The 19,944-nt window shown below is 35.9% G+C and overlaps 1 protein-coding gene across 38 annotated transcripts in view; it reads right to left on the bottom strand.

Annotated features, from left to right (window-relative positions):
- Positions 1–19,944, bottom strand: part of RIMS2 (regulating synaptic membrane exocytosis 2) — a 612,755-nt gene that overhangs the window by 485,529 nt on the left and 107,282 nt on the right. For all 38 annotated transcript variants that reach the window (XM_045050079.1, XM_045050046.1, XM_023248368.2 and 35 more), the window contains one exon: positions 5,384–5,594. In XM_045050079.1, the coding sequence (XP_044906014.1) occupies positions 5,384–5,594 (211 nt within the window). The remainder of the gene's footprint in view (positions 1–5,383; positions 5,595–19,944) is intronic.

The following is a 19,944-nucleotide window of genomic DNA, read 5'->3' as shown; positions in this document are numbered from 1 at the left end:
GTTTGGCAAACATCCTCAGCAGAAGAGAATAAACCGACAATCTGAAGAGACCAACATGGCTGCATTTCAGTGGCCAACTTACCAGAGAAGAAAAAGATGCACAGAGAGAGAACCCCAGATAACTGGAGACAATCCCTTCAAGTATTCAGCTTAGTAATGATGAGTAAGCATGAATGTGAGAAAATACCCAGGAAAGGGGGAAAAAATCACCTGAAGAGTTAGAGCGAACAGTGGATGTGTCCACCAACAAGATTGGAAAATCTCTTAATTCATATGTAATAAGCATATACAAAATTAGCTAAAGTACTCAGGAAAGCCTTGACTCAGTAGAAGAACATAATTAGTACTAAACCGAACACTTTTCCAGATCAACCTAATATTTATAAAAGCAAGCTGCAGAAGTATTAACTTGTTTCCATGTAACTTAATTGCATCTGTGAACAAAGCTCAAGAAGAGTTATGAAAATGCAAAAATATCCCGACCCAACAAGTAAAATTTACAGTGCTTGGCACCCAACATGAGATACAGGCATATAAAAAATCAGGAAAATGCATAGCATAATGAGAATGATCAATCAAAACCACCCAAAAACTGACAGAGATGTTCAAATTAACAGAAGAGAATATCAAAACAGTTATTACAGAGCACGTATTCTACAAGTTCAAAACTTAAATAGATCATAGAAGATTGTTTTTAATAGAAGATATTTTTTAAAAGCTCAAAACTGAAATACTGGACATAAAGACAATGTCCGAGATGAAAAAATATATTGAATGGTATTAACAGCAGCTATGACATTGCCAAAAAAAAAAAGTGTAAACTCAAAAGCACACCAATAAAACACACATAAAATGAAAAGCAAAGATAAAGCTAAAAAAGGGGTTGATGAAAAAAACTCAAGTGAGCTGTGGAACAATGTCATGCAGCCTAATGTACAGGTAATGAGAGTTACTGAAAGAAAAGAAAGAAAAGTCCAAAAAAATATTTGAAGAAATAATGGCCAAAATTTTCCAAAACCCTATGAAAACTATAAACTCAGAGATCCAAAAAGCTCAAAAAAGCTCCAAACACAAGAAACATGAATAAAAATACACAAACATTATAATTAAGTTGCACGTAAGCAGCGATAAAAAGAATTATCTTAAAAACAATCAGACAAAAAGGACATATTACATACAGAAAAACAAAAATGAGAATAGTATCACACTTCTAATTAGAAATAGTGAAACATCTTTAAAATACTGAAAGAAACTAACTGTCAACCCAGAATTCTATACCTAGAAAAAAATCTTAAAAAAAAAAGCAAGAGCGCCTGAGTGGCTCAGTCAGTTAAGCGCCCCCGACTCTTGATTTCAGCTCAGGTCATGATCTCATGGTGGTGAGATCAAGCCCCATGGTGGGCTCCTTGCTGAGCATGAAGTCTGCTTGAGATTCTCTCCCTCCCTCTTCCTCTGCCCCTACCCTGTTTGCATGCTCTCTCTCCCCCTCAATAAATAAAAATAAATAAATAAAAATAAAAAGCAAAATTCTCAGCATAAAAAGTTGAAAGTATGCAACATCAGCAGACACACACTACAAGAAATATTGAAGGAAATATTTCAGACAGATAACATATGATAGCATATAGAAATACAGATCTATAAAAAGAAATGAATAGTACCAGAAATGATAATGACAACAGAAAATATACAATATTTCTTTTTATTATTTAAAACTCCTTAAAAGATAAACGTTTTAAATAAAAAAGAATAATAGTATTGTGGGGTTTAAAAATAAGTAAAATATATGACACCATAACATAAAGTCCAAAAGAGTAGAAATGCTAATACACTATTAGAAAGTTCTTGTACTATATTATACACAAAATGATATAATATCAGTTAAGACTGACAATGATAATTTAAAGATGTATGCTTCAAATCCTGAACTGAGTAATAAAATGACAAAACAAAGAACCAACAAAGCTATAAAACAGAGTCGACAAAATTAATGAGCCAATGAAGGACATAACCTGAATCCTAAAAAGTTCTTGACTAATTCAAAGAAAACCAAAAAACAAAAACAAACAAAAGTCAGATGGTACAAGCAGAAAAAAAGCGAAATGATATATTCAAACAAACCATACCAAAAATTACATTAAATATAAATTATCTAAACACCCCAATTAAAAGGCAGAGATGGTCATGTTGGCTAAGAAAGCAAGGCCCAATTATATGCCTATAAGAAGAATACTTTAAATATGAAGACACAAATTATTCTAAAGTAAAGGAAGAGAAAAATATAAACCATGTGAATACTACCTAATAGAAAGCTCTATTAAAATTAGACAAAGTGGACTTCAGAGCAAAGAATGTTACCAGGGATAAAGAAAGTCATTTCATGATTACAAAGGGGACAATTAGTTAATAGGACATAATAATCCTAAATGTTTATGCATTTGAAAACAGAACCTAATAAAATACATAAAACAAAAACAAAAATACATAGAACTACATAAGGAATGGAAACCAATTTGACAATAAATTTCATAATAAAAAAAGGAACTACAAAAGGAAACAGATTAATCCAAGTATAGTTGTATATTTCAATATCCTCCCTTAATAACTTATCAAATAAATAAGCAAAAGATCAAAAAGGATATACTAAACTTTAACAACTCTATTAACCAACTTGACTTAAAGGACATTTAAAAACACTCCATCAAAAAATAAAAGTACATACATTTACCAAAATAAACCATATTCTGGCCATAAAATAGTATCAATACATTTCAAAGAACTCAAGGCACTCAAAGTATGTCTAGGACCACAACAGAATTAAATTAAAAGTAATTACCATACTTCAGAGCAAAGAATGTTACCAGGGATAAAGAAACTCATACAGATCTCTGGAAACTCCCTAGTATTTAGAAAATAAATAACATACTTCTGAATTATTCATGGCTCTAAAAAGAAAGGGAAAACTTGAAAGTATTTTTAACAGAATGAAAATGAAAAGACAACATATCAGAATTTTGGGGATGTCAACGAAGTAGTACTTGGGGGAAACTGACAGCACATAATGCCTATAATAGAAAAGAAGAGACATCTCAAAGCAAAGACCTCAGCTGCCACCTAAGAAACCAGAAAAAGAGAAAATTAAACCCAAAGTCAGCAGAAATAATAAAGACCAAAGATGAAATCACCAATAGAGACAACTAATGAAACAAAAAACTAGTTCTTTGAGACGATCATTAAAATTGATAAATTTCTAGCCAAACTAAGCAGGAAAAAAGAGAGAAAATATAAATTACCAGGAGCAGAAATTAAAGAGGTAGCATCACTACATATTCTACAAATATTAAAGAATAATAATAGAATACTGTGAACAGATTTATGTCAATAAATTTGACAATTTATAAGGATCTGGAGAAATTCTTTGAAAAACACCAAAGCTCGTTCAAAAAAAAAAATAAGTAAATAAATAAACCTGTATCTACCAAAGAAATTGACACTGTACTTAACCCTCCCCCCCCCAAAAAAATAATAAAACAGTATGCCCAGATGTCTTCACTGGTAAAATCTACAAAATATTAAAGGATAAGAGTATCAATCCTACAGAAACTTTTCGAAAACACTCAAGAAGAGGAAATACTTCCCAACGCATTTTATCAGGACAGCATTACTGTGAAATCAAAATCAAAGAAACCTATTACAAGAAAAGAAAACTACAGACACTAACACTCATGAACATAGAAGCAAAAATTGTAAACAAAACTTTATCAAATCAAACCCATCATTACATAAAAAGGACAACCCATCATAAGCAAACGGGATTCGTCCCAGGAATATAGTTGGTTTAGCATTTCAAAATCAACCAATGTAGTTCCCCACATTAACAAGCAAAGAAGAAATATGATTAATCTCAATAGATGGAGTAACATTTGGCAATTTCCACCATCTATTCCTGATGTGAAAACAAACAAATAAACCAAAACAAAAAACAAAAAACCACCACCTCTCAGCAAATTAGGAGTAGACAGGCATCTATGAAAAGCTGGCAGCTAAATATAATACTTAATAATGAAGGACTGAATGCTTCCTCCCTAAGAACAAGAACAAAACAGGGATATGTGCTATCACTACTTCGATTCAGAACTGTACTGGAGTTTGTAGCCAATGTAACTAGTCAAGGTAAAGAACAATAATCAGGTAAACCAGGAGGAAACATTAGGGGGGAAAAAACAGAAAATGATTAATTCTGGGCAAAACAAAACAATGAGAAACAGGAAACAATGAGAAAATGGAGACATGAAATTACACAGGGGAACAAATCCCCGTAACTATGTGTGAGTAATGTATGTACAAACATTAGCTCCCTATTTTAAAACTACCTAAGAACTGAGTGATAAAATACTAGTAAGGATACATATGTAAATTGTAAAGAACTTACCAAGGAAAACATTTTATAATACTGTTTTTGCTTATTTCAAAAAGCATTCTTTGGGTAGCATTAGATATTCCCTAAAGTGGATGGATAAACTAAAAAAATCTAGGATGAGTCTAAAACATCTCATTATTTCCTCTTTAAATTCCATAATCTAATGTTTATTTCATTAATGTCAAAACAAAAATAAAGGGTAATGTAGCTTCAAAAGCTATAAAATTGTAAAACACAGACTCGCAAAGCTGAAAAGAGCCTCTTTCAAGAGGAGAGAAAACAGGGGTCAAAGGAAGAGTAGGTCTACAAAGTTTATAAAATTATGTGTAATAATGGAAAAAGCAGTGTCACTGCTCTAACATTAATCAATTGTGTGACACAAAGAATGACCTTTAATCTCCCTGGATCTGAGTTTTCTGCACCTGTAAAATAAAGGAGTTAGACCAACTGATCTATAAATTATTTTCATCATCTTTGAAAGTCTAAGATCCTATGATTCTAAACAAAACCATTAGCTAAAGGCCATAAACAATGAGACAAGTATCTTTTTAACTGAAAGGAAAGATTAAAAATTTCTTTTATCTAAAATGAAGACACTAGAGGGGCGCCTGGGTGGCGCAGTCGGTTAAGCGTCCGACTTCAGCCAGGTCACGATCTCACGGTCCGTGAGTTCGAGCCCCGCGTCGGGCTCTGGGCTGATGGCTCAGAGCCTGGAGCCTGTTTCCGATTCTGTGTCTCCCTCTCTCTCTGCCCCTCCCCCGTTCATGCTCTGTCTCTCTCTGTCCCAAAAATAAATAAAAAACGTTGAAAAAAAAAATTTTAAATGAAGACACTAGAAGTTTTTTTAATTCATTGGTTAACCTGAATATTAATTTCAATTGTCTGTTTCATTGTATTCACAATTAGCTTAACAATATTATAAGCTCAACTATAACAGAATTACGTGTGGTTTTCATTCTGTACCTTGTTTGAACGTAATGACACTCGACCTCCACAACGAGCACAGAACTTTGTTTGGCAATACGAACAGTTATGGCCACATCCATCAGCAAATTTAGTTTTGTGGCAGATACCACAGGTTGGGGCGTCACCCTTCTGTTCTTGCTGCTGTTGTGATTCTTCTCCCATCTTCTTCACCTGCTCCTTGTACATTTCAAACTGCTGATGAAGTTTTCTGCAGAGAAAACAAATAAGAAAAATTTGGTTTCCTGATGGGCTCACAAAAAATAGTAATTACTGCAATCGATATACAATCTTATATCCAAGAAACTCATAAAATGAGAATAAAGAATAAAAAGTTTATTTTCTGATTACAGAATAACATCTTACGTGGCAAATCACAAGAGTGTTGCAAGTAGTTCTGCTCTCTGATATACATGTTAATTTACGAGCCAACTGATACATGCTAATAGAGATCTCTCTTTGAGTTATAACTGCAAAATTTCTATCTGCCATTTGCAATGTATTTTCAATCATATACCCTAAAATATTTAAAATCGCATTTTTCAACAGTTTAGCTTTAGAAATAGACTGAGCTAATTTGACTTACACAGTACAGGCAGAACCTATGAACTTCAGATCATTGAGACAACTCTCAATTAGAGTGATCTCAAGAATCCAAACAGAGGGGAAAACACTGGATGAGTGCTCTCACTAATTGTTTAAATCTGTTCAACATTCTGGACATTAGTTGGCTATAAAAACACTGAAATATTCGGAGTCTAGCAAATAAAAGGCCAATTTTTACCTTAAAAACAAGATAAGAAAAAAGATACCTAGAAAAAGGTATTATTTACTCATTAAAAATAAACAGGGATAAAACTTTTCACTTCCATTATTGTCAGAAAAGAAAAAAAAATGTTTAAAAACTACAATGAACTCGGCTTAGAACTTACAAAGTTGTAAATAATGTCACTCCCATCCTAAGAGTAACAAAAGGCTAAATAATCTACAAAATCATAACTTTTCCTGAGCCCTTCAGAGAGTTGAGGACATAAGGCAAACAAATAATCTGAACTGCAAACAGCAGCAAGCCCCTCCAAAGAGAAATGAAGCACACTGCTCCACCTTCGGCAGAGGAGAGGAGGAGAAAGAGGGGCCACCATACAGGCAGGTAAGAGGAAATCAGTTAAAATTTTAACGAATTGTACAAGTCTAAGTGTGGGCTCACATCAGTTTGGAATAGCTAAGGGCCCAGACTCAAGGAAAGCTCACGCTCACTCGCAAGCACTTTTCTGCAGGCCTCTCCTGGGTACTTAGGAGGAAGATTGCGAGCAGGCCATGAGAACAAAGAATCTTTAGGGGTATACATGCTCAGGTGTAAAAGAGGTACCTAGTGGCTGCTGGGGTACAGGCATAATTCCCCAGACTATCTCTCCTAAAAAAAAACAAGCTATGAGCCACAGGGAGAAGAAGGAAACTCTGTAATCCCAGGGCAAAGGTAGAGATCCCCTGCAGCTAAGGAAAAGTTTAAAGGAAAAAAACCTCTACCCATGAAAGAGGGACAGGAAACCATCTTCAACCAACATCCTATTTTCAAATCAATGGCCTTTCATCACTAGGGGAGGGATGGAAATTCCTGTCCCAAACCTATCAGAGATACAAGCGGATTTACTTCCATGGGAATAAGGACCTAAGAACTCTGAGCAAGCCTCATCCATAAGACCCAGGCGGCGAGGTCCCATCAAAAACAAAGAATAGGAAAACAGAACAGAACACCCTTGCCCCTGCCACAAACCTAAATCAAGAAATAAGCTTCAATGATCTACTGCCGGGGAAAAGGCAAGAGTATAAGGAGAGACGCCCCCTCCACGCCACTCTCCCCAATTTGAAGACCGCAATGCGCTAAAAATAGTGATGGCAACAACAAAGTCCAAACCTATCTGAACCTGTGACTTGATGATGATTTAACTCCCAACACTAACAGTCTGACAGAAAAGTCATGCCCACTTTAAGGCAAAAATACAATTCAAAACCATGAGACTCAGGAAAAAATTGTAAGGAATAAACAACCCATTGTCAAGAGATAAAATAATATAATTAGATTCAGAGATGACAAGAATGATGGAATTATCAGACAGACTTCAAAATGATTATAATGATTAAGGTAAAAGATCCATAGAAAAAAGTGGACAACAGGCAGGACCAGATGGGGTACTGAGGCAGAAAGATGGAACGTGTAAGAGTCATATGAAAATGCTGGAAATAGGAGTGGCTGGGTGGCTCAGTCAGTTAAGTGTCTGATTCTTGACTTCAGCTCAGGTCATGATCTCATGGTTCGTGGGATCAAGCCCTGTGCCAGGCTGCGTGCTGACAGTGCAGAACCTGCTTGGGATTCTCCCTCTCCCTCTCTCTCTGCCCCTCTCCCATGCTCTCTCTCTCTCTCTCTCTCTCTCTCTCTCTGTCTCAAAACAAATTAAGAAAAACATTCAGAAAAGAAAGAAAATGCTGGAAATAGAAAACATGGCATTAGGGATGAATAATTTCTTTGATGGGCTCAGAAGTAGACTTGAAAGAACCAAGGAAAAGACCAGTAAACTTGAAATAAGTCAATAAAAAATATCCAGGGGCACCTGGGTGGCTCAGTCGCCTAGGTATCTGACTCTCAGATACTTCAGGTCATGACTGGAGGTCATGACCTCATGGTTCATGGGATCAAGCCCCAAGTCAGGCTCTGCACTGATAGCATGGAGCCTGCTTGGGATTCTCTCTCTCTCTCTCTCTCTCTCTCAACAAATAAATAAACAAAAAATTTTTAAAAATCCAAACAAACAAAAAAGAGTCAAAATGAAAAAGAAAAAAAAAAAAACAAAACACATAGCATCTAAGAGCTAAATTGATCTAACATATGAAATTGGAGTCCCAGAAGAAAAGTAGAAAACAGAACAGAGGAAATATTTGAAGGGATAATGGCCAGAATTTTCCAAAATTAATGAAAGACACCAAATCACAGACACATGAACTTCAAAGAACCCTTTGTAGAACAACACCAAATACACACACACTTAGACACAACATACTCAAACTGCTAAAAACCAAAGAAAACTATAAAAGCAGCCAGAGAAAATGACGCATTATATGTAGAGAGCCAGTGATAAAAGTTACAAAAGATTATCTTTCAGAAACCATAGAAGTTAGAACACTTTGTAGTAACATCTATATAAAGTACTACAGAAAAAAAATCTGTCAACCCAAGATCCCATATGCAGTGAAATTATGCTTCAATAAATAAAGGTAAAATAAAGACTTTTCAGGCAAAGAAATGTTGAAAGAATTTACTGTCAGAAGACATTAACCACAGCAATTTAAAGTAAGTTCTTTAGGCAGAAGTATGATATTCCTTGAAAGGATCATAGAAACCTAGAACACATAAAAATAAGTGCTTATACTAAAAAGGGGAAAAGTCTCAAAACAATTTCCTAAAAAAGAAGAGATAATTAAACCAAAGAAAGTATAAGAAAAGAAATTTTTTAAATTATAAAAGAAATCAATGAAACTAAATGCTGCTGCTTAAAAAAAAATCAATACAGGCGCCTGGGTGTCTCAGTCAGTTAAGCATTCCACTATTGGATTCGGCTCAGGTCATGATCTCACAGTTCGTGAGTTGGAGCCCTGCATCAGGCTCTGCACTGATAGCATGGAACCTGCTTGGGATTCTCTCTTTCCCTCTCTCTCTGCCACTTCCCTGCTTGCTCTCTATTTCTCTTTCAAAATAAATAAAAATAAACTTTAAAAAAAATCAATAAAATTGATAAACCTCTAGCCAGAATGATCAAGAGAAAAAAAAAAGAGAAAGAGAAGATAAAAATTAACTAGAGCAAGAATGATAGAGGGAACATCACTACGGACTCTACTGTTAAGCAAAATTAAATGTAAAAGATTACAGGGGCACCTGGGTGGCTCAGTCGGTTAAGCATCCGACTTCGGCTCAGGTCATGATCTCGCAGTTCGTGAGTTCAAGCCCCGTGTCGGGCTCTGTGCTGACAGCTCAGAGCCTAGAGCCTGTTTCAAATTCCGTGTCTCCCTCTCTCTCTCTGACCCTCCCCCGTTCATGCTCTGTCTCTCTCTGTCTCAAAAATAAATAAACGTTAAAAAAATTTTTTTAATGTAAAAGATTACAAGAGAAAACTACAAACAATTCTATGCCCATAAAATTCTACAACTTACATGAGAAATAAACTATTTCCTTGAAAGACTGAAACCAGCACACCTCACTCGACAAGAAACAGCCTGAGAAGTCCTATATGTATTAAAAACCTTTAAAAATAAAACTGCAGTTCTCATTGGCTTTAATGGTGAATTCCACCAGATATTTAAGGAAGAAATAACACCAATTCTACATAATCAAAAATAAGAAAATAGAAAATAAGGGAACCCTGTGGGACACCTGGGTGACTCAGTCGGTTAAACATCCGACTTCGGCTCAGGTCATGATCTCATGGCTCATGAGTTCCAGCCCCACATCAGCATCTGTGCTGACAGCTCAGAGCCTGGAGTCTGTTTCAGATCTGTGTCTCCTTTCCTCTCTGCCCCTCCCTGGCTCAGGCTCCATCTCTCTCTCTCTCTCTCTCTCTCTCTCTCTCTCTCTCTCTCTCTCTCTCTTCCTCTCTCTCTCTCCCTCAAAAAAAAAAACTAAATAAATAAATAAACATTGAAAAAAAGAAAAGGGAACACTTCTTTTCTAACTTCCTAAGGCCAGCATTACTGTGATACCAAAACCATATAAAAATATAACAGAAAATTATAGGCCAATATCCCTCATGGAAAGATGAAAAATCCTCAATACAATATTATCAAACCATGTTAAAGAACAATACATCACACACAGGTGTACCAGGTTTATCCTGGGAATGCAAGGTTGATTCTACATTCTAAATTTAAGCAATATAATTCACCTTATTAACAGACTAAGGGGAAAAACATACGATTCTGTCAAAATATATGGAGAAAACACTTGACTCAGCAAACTAGGAAAACTTCCTTAATGCAACAAGGGTATCTATAGAGAAGCCTATAGTTAACATCATACTATATTGTGAAGGATTTAATGCTTTCCCTCTAACGTCAGGAATAAAGCAAGGTGTTCTCTCTCACTACCCCTAATCAACACTGAACTCGAAATCTTAGCCCGTGCATTAAAAAAATAAAAAGCATAAAGATTGGAAAGGGGGGGAAAAAACTGCTTGCAGATGGCATAACTGTCTATATATAAAGTCCTAAAGAAACTACAAAAAATCTGCTACAATAAATGCGCTTTAGCAAGGTCACAAGATATAAACTAAGTATAACCCCCCAAAAATTGTATTTTTATATACTAGCATTGCATTAATTGGAAATCAAAAATTTTAAAAGCAGTCTGCAATGGCATCAAAAAAGAAGAGAAAAGAAAGAAAATGCTCAGGTATAAATTGAACAAAATATATCCAGGCTTTTTTGTTGTTGTTGTTGTTGTTAAGTTTTATTTTATTTTGAGAGAGACAGCATGAGCAGGGGAGGGGCAGTGAAGGGACACAGAGGATCCTAAGCGGGCTCCACGCTGTCAGCAGCAAGCCGGCTTCAGGGTTCAAACCCACAAACTGCGAGATCATGACCTGAGGCAAAGTCAGACCTTCAACCGACTGAGCCACTGAGGTGTATCCACATGGGCTTTTATGGTGGAAACTATAAAACTACTGTTAAAAAGGATGAGAGATCTAAGTAATAGGAGAAATATGCTGTATTCATCAATGAGAAAACTCAATATTGTTAAGACATCAATTCTCTCCAAATTGATCTCTCGATTCAATGTTATCTCAATCAAAAACTCAACATGATTTTTTTTAAGAAATTGACAAGCTAACTCTAAAATTTATATGGAAAAGCAAAACACCTACATTGGCAAGATATTTTCACAAAGAAGGTTGGAAGACTCATACCACCTGATGTCAAGACTTACTCTAAAAGCTCCAGAGGTAATCAAGTCAATATTCAGTATTGGCAAAGAATAAACACATACATACACCAATGGAAGAGAATAGAGTCCAAAACAATCCAATGCTTAAATGATCATTAATTAAAAAACAAAACAAAACAAAAGGCTGTCAAGGCAATGGAGAAAGAATAATCTTCTAAGCAATAGGAAATTCATGTGCAAAAAAAGCAATTGGAAATCCATGTGTTAAACAAAATCAACCTCAGGTCGCCTGGGTGGTTCAGTCAGTTGAGTGACTGACTTTGGCTCAGGTCATGATCTCACAGTTTGTGAGTTCAAGCCCTGCATCGGGCTCCGTGCTGACAGCTCAAAGCCTGGAACCAGCTTCGGATTCTGTAGCTCTCTCTCTGTGCCCCTCCCCCACTCTCACTCTGTCTCTCTCAAAAATCAATCAACATTAAAAAAAAACTTAAAAAAAAAGAACCTCAACTCATATGTCACACATTATACAAAAATTAATTCAATGTATTACATAACTGCAATCAATGGATTACAGAACTAAATATAATGACTAAAACCATAAAGTTTCCAGAAGAAAACAATGAAGAAAATCGTGGCCTTGGGTTAAACAAAGGCTTCTTAGATAGGTTAGGTTGAAGTCTTTCTTCAATAGTATGCAAAAAATGTGAACCAAAAAGCAGCCGTTGGCAATATGTAAATGAACGAGCAAGGCTGTGTCCCAAAGGACGTTATTTATAAACACGAAATTCGACTTTCGTGTAATTTTTATACTTACAAAATGTCATCATTAAAATTTTTTTTCAGGGCGCCTGGGTGGTTCAGTTGGTTAAGCGACCGACTCTTGGTTTCTACTCAGGTCAGGATCTCTGGGATCATCAGTTGGAGCCCCACATCGGGCTCTGTGCTGTCTGAAAGTGCATAGTCTACTTGGGTTCTCAGTCTCCCTCTCTTTGCCCCTCCCCCATGCACTTGTGAGCACCCACATGCTCTCTCTCTCTCTCTCTCTAAAAAATAAATATATAAACATTTTTAAAAATTTTTTCAATCATTTTTAGGTGTAAAAACCATTCTTAACTCACCACTTACACAAAAACAGTATTTGGCCTGCGGGCCGTAGTTTGCCCACTTCCTTACAATAAGAGTTAATTTATATGACATTCTAGAAAAGGCAAAGTTATAAGGACAGAAATCAGGGACTGGAGTAGAACAAAAGAACTAACTACAAACAGGCACAAGGAATTCTTGGGGGTGAAGGAAATGTTCTATATCTTGCTTATGGTAGTAGATATTTAACTATGTTTTTTCAGGATTCACTGAAGTGTATACCTCGAAGGGGTGAATTTTACTGCAAATAAATCATACCTCAAAAACCCTGACTTTAATAAGAGTTCCTTTCAAAGTGCTAACCTAAAGTCAGTAAGTAAATTAAAAATAGAACTCTATAAGTGAGTCCGTCCTAGCTACTTAATTACAAACATTAACTTCCTTTTCACACCTAGTATCAATACATGTAAATAGCTAATGCCAGTGTCACTAACTTTTCTTGTAACTTCAAATACACTGTTTTACCCTGATTATCTCCCAAGTTTAAGTGAAGCTTTGCTAACACAAAACAAGCACCACTACAGGAAGTTCAAATGCATAAAATGTGTGCCAGAGCAGGTGTGAGTTTAAGTGGACCAGTGGATGAGCTCTGCATCGGAGTTGCTCCCGCCACTTAAAATTATGTTTCCATGTGTGAGATACGCTGTACATTTCTGTTGTATACCTGTTGATATGCTTACGATCTCTGACATTCCTCTCAGTAAACGCTCCAGGAGAAAGAGAAGGCGGAAGGAAGAGGAAAATTAGAAGGAGCGGGGTTTTGTTTCAGATCTAGAGGCACTGGAGTACTAGGCAAATTACACACTGGAACAAAAAAGCAGAGGTCTACCTCAGTGAACTGTGCTAAAATATAGCATCTCCAGGGAAGTGGAAACTCCATTTCACCCATGGGGAGCAAAGTTAGTAATCACGTATCCCTAAGAACTATTTAAAGGACTCTGTTTGAAATCCTCTTACAGAAAACTGTAGAAATCCCAGGACTGCAGCATTAAGGCTGCAGGATGGGATCCAGTGGTCCCAGCTGTGGGGAGAGCAGAGATAAGCTGCAATCCAGGGAGGACACGACAACAGTTTGAGGTAACAAGGGAAGATTTAGAGAGATTTTGTATATTCATCCTTCCAAGTCCTATAAAATGAGAAACTACTGTATGTAGAGTCGGTGGGGTACAGGCAAATTCAGGAGCTCTACTGCATTCCTTGCCAAGAAGGGCATATCCCCCCTGCCCCTTTAGAAATATGCAAAATTCTCTCTCTGCTTCCTTGCCCCATTATTCTCCAACCACTGTAATCTGGTTTCCGGTCTGCTTACTAATTCTCACAAAGTTTATCAATGGTCTCCCTGTACCTAAAATTAGTGAACAAAATTTTTAGTCTTGATCTTACTGAGTTCTCAACAATATTTGAAATTATGTTCAACTGTGTTCATTGCCCCCTTGGCTTGCATAATGCTCTGCTTGTTTTCCCATATCTGTGGCCTTTCATTTTCTTTTTCCTTTCAAAGGTCAAGATCCAGGCCCTCTTCTTTTCATTCTGTGGTGTCTTCTTAGGCAGTCTTATCCCATATCCAAGGCTTCAATTTCCACCTACATACAAATTACGTATAAACATAAATGTCCAGCTCAGACTTCTCTGAGCTTTAAAATTCAATTGCCTACTCAACATCGTATCTGTAAGTCTCAACGCCACCTAAAATTCAACATGTGTAAAACTGAACCCATAACTTTCCTACACAAACCAGATTCCCCTCCAAGTGTTCCCTATTTCAGTAAATGGTGCCACCATTCGATTATATGGCCTGAAATCTAGAAATGTTCCAGAACGATGTCTCTCCCTCACATGCATAATTTATCACTAACTTTTTTTCTATTTTACTTCCTACATGTGTCTTGAATCCTTCCGCTTGTCTCTATATCCCCTGTCAATACCATAGGCTTTGTTACCATCAAAACCCACCTGGTCTGCTAGCTAGTTTACTCACATCCACACTTCTCTGCCTCAATCTATTGGGCACACAGGAAAAATTACCTTTCCTAAAAGATACTGTTTAAAATGCTCTAACGGCTTCTGATTGTGAAAGAAAGAAAGAAAGAAAGAAAGAAAGAAAGAAAGAAAGAAAGAAAGGAAGGAAGGAAGGAAGGAAGGAAGGAAGGAAGGAAGGAAGGAAGGAAGGAAGGAAGGAAGGAAGGAAGGAAGGAAGGAAGAGAAAGAAAGAGAGAGAGAAAGAAAGAAGAAAGAAAGAGAAAGAGAGAAAGAAAGAAAGAAAGAAAGAAAGAAAGAAAGAAAGAAAGAAAGAAAGAAAGAAAGAAAGAAAGAAAGAACGAACTTCTTATGAAGACTTACAAAGCCTTGAATATTCTGGCATACATTCCCTTTTCAACCTCAAATTTTGCACTGTTTCTTTACCCTCATTCTGTTAAAGCTGTTCTGGCTTTCTTTCATTCTTCAGACTCATCATTGGGTATCTCATTACTGGTCTTTGCGCTTTATACATGCTCTTGCTTCCACCTGGAATGGATTGCAATGCACTCTTTGTTTTCTTTTTTTTTTTTTTTCTTTTGCTTTTTTTAAACCTTAGGTATCCAGAATAGCTGATCATAAGCTTTATGGCACTGATCCATGCTTGGCTTCCATTTTAATTCATTATTTTCCTTTTCCCAGTGTGATTTCCCTTCTATCAGATAACCAGTCTTGTATATTTACATAAATGGCATTTTGCCACTTACTTGTTTCTGCTTATGTTTGTCACTTAACTTTACATTTTTATATTTAAATCTAAAACTATATAATGCATATGGTGTTTATGGTGTATCAAGTAGATAGGTACTATTATTATTAATCCTATTTTTATTGCTATTCTGCAGAGAATCCATTTTGCTCATGATCACACAGATGGTAAATCATTAAAACCAGATCCAAATTCAGTGTTGCTCCAGAATCCATGCTTTTAACCACTACAGTTTTGGTATCTAGTTCATGCATTTAATGGATGTATAATGTTCCATTTACATAAATCACATTTTATTCATCCATTTATTTTTTTAAGTTGGCCCTTTATAACTCATTACGATACAGTACTTCTGTAATGATGTATTCATAAACCCATATACACGCATACCTGTATAAATACTCATTTTATTGCACTTTTCAGATATTGCATATTTTACAAATTGAAGGTTTACGCCCTGCAGCGAGCAAGTCCACTGGCACCATTTCTCCAACAGCATGTGCTCATATAATGTTTCTGTGTCGTTTTGGTAATTGTCACAATATTTCAAACTTTTTCATTATTATTCTATTTGTTACAGTGATTGGTAATCAGTAATGAGAGCATTTTTTAACAAGACAGTACTTTTTAATTAAGGTATATACATTGGTTTTTTCTTAGACAGAATGCTACTGCACACTATAGACTACAGTATAGCACACACATAACTTTCACATGCACTTGGAAACCAAGAATTTCATTTGACTTGCTTTATTTCGATATTCACTTTACCGCGGTGGTCTGGAACTCAACACACAATAACTCTGAGGTAAGCCAGTATGGTTTTCTCTGGGATATACATGCAGGAATATGGTATACATACTCGGGTTCACTAAATATTTTGAAACTGCTCTCCCAAGTGGCTTAACCCGGTTAGCATACCTGCAAGAAGGGTACGAAGATTCCAGTTTTTCTTGTCTGTGCCAGTGTGTGATATTATTTCACTTCTAATATTTTTTCAGCTTTAGTAGATACAAATTGATGTGGTTTTGTTGGTTTTTTTTTTTCAGTTCATGTTTTTCTGACTTCTGATAAAGTTCACGCCACTGGACTGCCTCTCCTATGAATTGTCTATTCACTCCATCCTTACTCCAGTCCTCTGTTGGATTTCCTGTATTTTTCTGGATGATTTGCAGTAGGATCCTATATAACCTATATGTTAATCATTTATAAGTCAGGCAAAACAAATATCCTAGTCTGATGATTGTTAATTTTGTACATGATGTCCTTTGTTAAACAGAAATCTTTAATTTTGATATAGTCAAATACATCAATTTCTCCCTTCAGGGTTTGTGGTTTCAGTGGCTGGCTATAAAAAATTCTTACTTATCCCTAAGTCAGTCACAAAAAAATTCTGGTTTCTTCTAATAGCTTTATAATTTTGCCTCTCACATTTCGGCTTTTAATCGATCTGAAGTTTATTTTTATATGTGATATGATGCAAGGATTTAATTTCAATCTTCTCCATATAGAGATTGCATTTTCCCAGCACCATTAAATAGTCCATCCTTTCTTCCACTTATTTGTGATGGCAATCTATCATATACTAAGTTCCCATATGTGCATAGGTCTATTTACAGACTCTGTATTCTATTTCATTGATTTTTGTGCTGTTCCTACTCCAGAACAACACTGTCAGAACCAAACTCCAAATACAATGAAGGGTCTAAAAGATTTAAATTGAATATAAATTTAAATACATAACTTTCCAGCGATATAGATCAGAGATCAGCAAACTCTCTGTAAAGAGCTAGACAGTATATATTTTAAGTATTGTGGACTATAGGGCCTCTGTCACAACTACTCAGCTCTGCCCTTAGGATGCGAAAGAGCCACAGACAATACAAAAACAAGTAAGTATGACTGTGTTCCAATAAAACTTTATTTACAGAAACAGGCAGCAGGCAGGATTTGACCCCCACACCACATTTTGCAGATCCTGAATATAGACATAAAAGTCAAAGATACACTTTAATTTAAAACATTTATTACAAATAAATATTTAAAAGATGTACACATCAAATTATAAATATTGCTTTTTCCACTTTATTGCTTCATAAAACTATTTTTTCCAAATTTTTTTAAAGATTTTATCTTTACGCAATCTCTACAACCAACATGGGTCTTGAGCTCACAACCCCAAGATCTAGAGTCTCATGCTCTACCAAGTGAGCCAGCCACGCACCCCTATTTTATCCAAATTTTCATGTGTATTTTCCGCATCAACGTCTCCATCATCACTAAAGCCACTCAAGGAACTCAGTGTTTTCCAAAGTAAATTTTCTTCACTTCTGAGTTACTTGAAAAATTGGAACTTTTTCATCTATCGGTTCCTGGAAATCCTGCTATTCCTGATAGTTTTATAACCAGCCACAGATGTTTTTGTGGCTGCTGCTGTTTTCTTACTCATCTCATAGATATGTTTTCATGATCCTCACAAGCTAACCATTTACATGACTCCTTCTTTAATCTTTAAAAGATTTGTTTACCACAACTTCCAACACTAACCATTGTGAGGCCATACCCCCCAGTAATTTCTAGACTAACGCTTAATTTCTTTATCTCCCCTTTCACAGATTCCATCGGGTAATATCTATAGGTATAAGTATAGTTGTTTGAGGTCCTTTCAGGATAATGTGTCTTCACTCAGCAGTACTTTGTAGTTCAAACTAATCCTGGGCTTTCATAATAAGACAGATACTGTTAACAACTCAAAATAAAGCCATTTTCTTTTACTAATGGGATAATCTCAGGGGAAAAACAAAAAAAAACAAAAAAAAAAACAAATGTAAAGGAATGCCACATATTCCGGAACATACACTACCTGGGCCTTTGTAACTCATTTTGATATCTGGCAAAAGGAATCTTCCTCTTTGTTCTTCTGTTAGAAAAATTTCTTTGCTATTTGTAAATGTTTTTCTTCTACATAAATACTTTAATCCTTTAATCCAATTCTCTTGAAACTCTTGGCGGAATTTCTACTAAAATTGCATTGCATTGATAGATTCGTTTTAGGAGATTTGACATCTTTACAATGTTGTGTCTTCTCTCCTACTAACACATTAAGTGCACTTATTGCCAACCTTCAAAAGACAGTCACCACCTATACGGCTTTACAGGTGAATTTTTTAACTCAACTTTCTTCATCTTAACTTCTCATCTACCCCCAAGGAGTCCATAAATATATGGGGTTTTTTTCCCAATTTAATTGGCTCCTTTATTGACCTATATTTTCCTTGCATTACATTCTGTGCATTTAAAAACATTATTTTGAGGGGCGCCTGGGTGGCGCAGTCGGTTAAGCGTCTGCCTTCAGCCAGGTCACGATCTCGCGGTCTGTGAGTTCGAGCCCCGCGTCAGGCTCTGGGCTGATGGCTCAGAGCCTGGAGCCTGTTTCCGATTCTGTGTCTCCCTCTCTCTCTGCCCCTCCCCCGTTCATGCTCTCTCTCTCTCTCTGTCCCAAAAATAAATAAAAGTTGAAAAAAAAAATTTAAAAACATTATTTTGAGATGGAGCCTATAGGATTCACCAACCTGTTAAAGGCATCCATTTAAAAACCAGATTAAGGACTTCTATAAGGTACTCTCATGTTTTATATGTTGTTTCAGAAGAAAAGCGAAAGAAAGTTCCCCGACAATTTTATGAGGCCAATGTAACAATGACACTTTGTACTCTTCACTTCCATAATTCCTCAGTATTCTCACTGCACTTCCTTGGAAAATTTCTCCTTAGCATCTCTGACTATGTTAAATCCCTCCATGAAGTATTTTCAAAGCACTATAGTATACTTTAGCATTTCCACATCCTTCTTTTTATTCATATATACGATTTATTTGATTAATGCCTATCTCTCTAATTAGAAAATATAATTTGTGAGGATTATTTTGTCTGTTTCTGCTGTCCATTCTATCCCACTGAGAAGCATGATCCATGGCCCATAGCCACGTCCTCAATAAATATTTACAAATGCTGAATTAACAATGAATACACAAATGTGTACTATGTGTACCCTATTTTATAAGTGATGGAGCAAAAATTTAAAGTTGAATATGAGCCAATCTTGTCATCAGTAAGATAGACATATATGAACAAGTATAGACCTAAGATGAATATCAATAAACTATAATACAAGGAAAAATGAAACATATACTAAATAAATATGTAAGAAAAATGGTTTTGCAACACAAAGAAAAAGCCATTAATTGTGGATGGTGTTGGCATGACTTCATAGAAGACTTCTATGACGTCACAGATGTTTCAGTTTTTAAATATCCTACACATCCTGGACTTTAAGGATATGCAAAATTGTGATAGGCAGAAAATGAAGACTGATTCAACCTTTAGTATTTCATATGCAAAGCATGAAAACAGATGGAGACTTCAGGAAGTTGAGAGTATTGTCATTTGGCATAAAGTGTGTATGAGAAAAGAAGGGGAAGAGAAATATAGTGGGAGATGCCGGAGAGGCAGCCTGGGCGAGAATATCTTGACTTCCTTGCTAAGAATTATTCCCCATATTATCTGATATTCAACTTAGTTTGTCACATTACAAGTTATGGAAATCAGTAAGACACAGAGGAGAAATATCCTAAAACTATCTCGAATAAATCAGATATTTGGCCCATTCCTTGCATGCTAAAAACATTTCTCCAAAACAATTTGTAACAATTGCATACACACACGTAAACCCACATTGAAATACTCTTTATATTAAAATTTAAGTGA

The sequence above is a fragment of the Felis catus genome, chromosome F2 (assembly GCF_018350175.1).
Source record: "Felis catus isolate Fca126 chromosome F2, F.catus_Fca126_mat1.0, whole genome shotgun sequence".
Taxonomy (NCBI): domain Eukaryota; kingdom Metazoa; phylum Chordata; class Mammalia; order Carnivora; family Felidae; genus Felis; species Felis catus.
The sequence above is the reverse complement of the archived record's forward strand: the minus strand, read 5'-3'. Positions and strand labels throughout refer to the sequence as shown.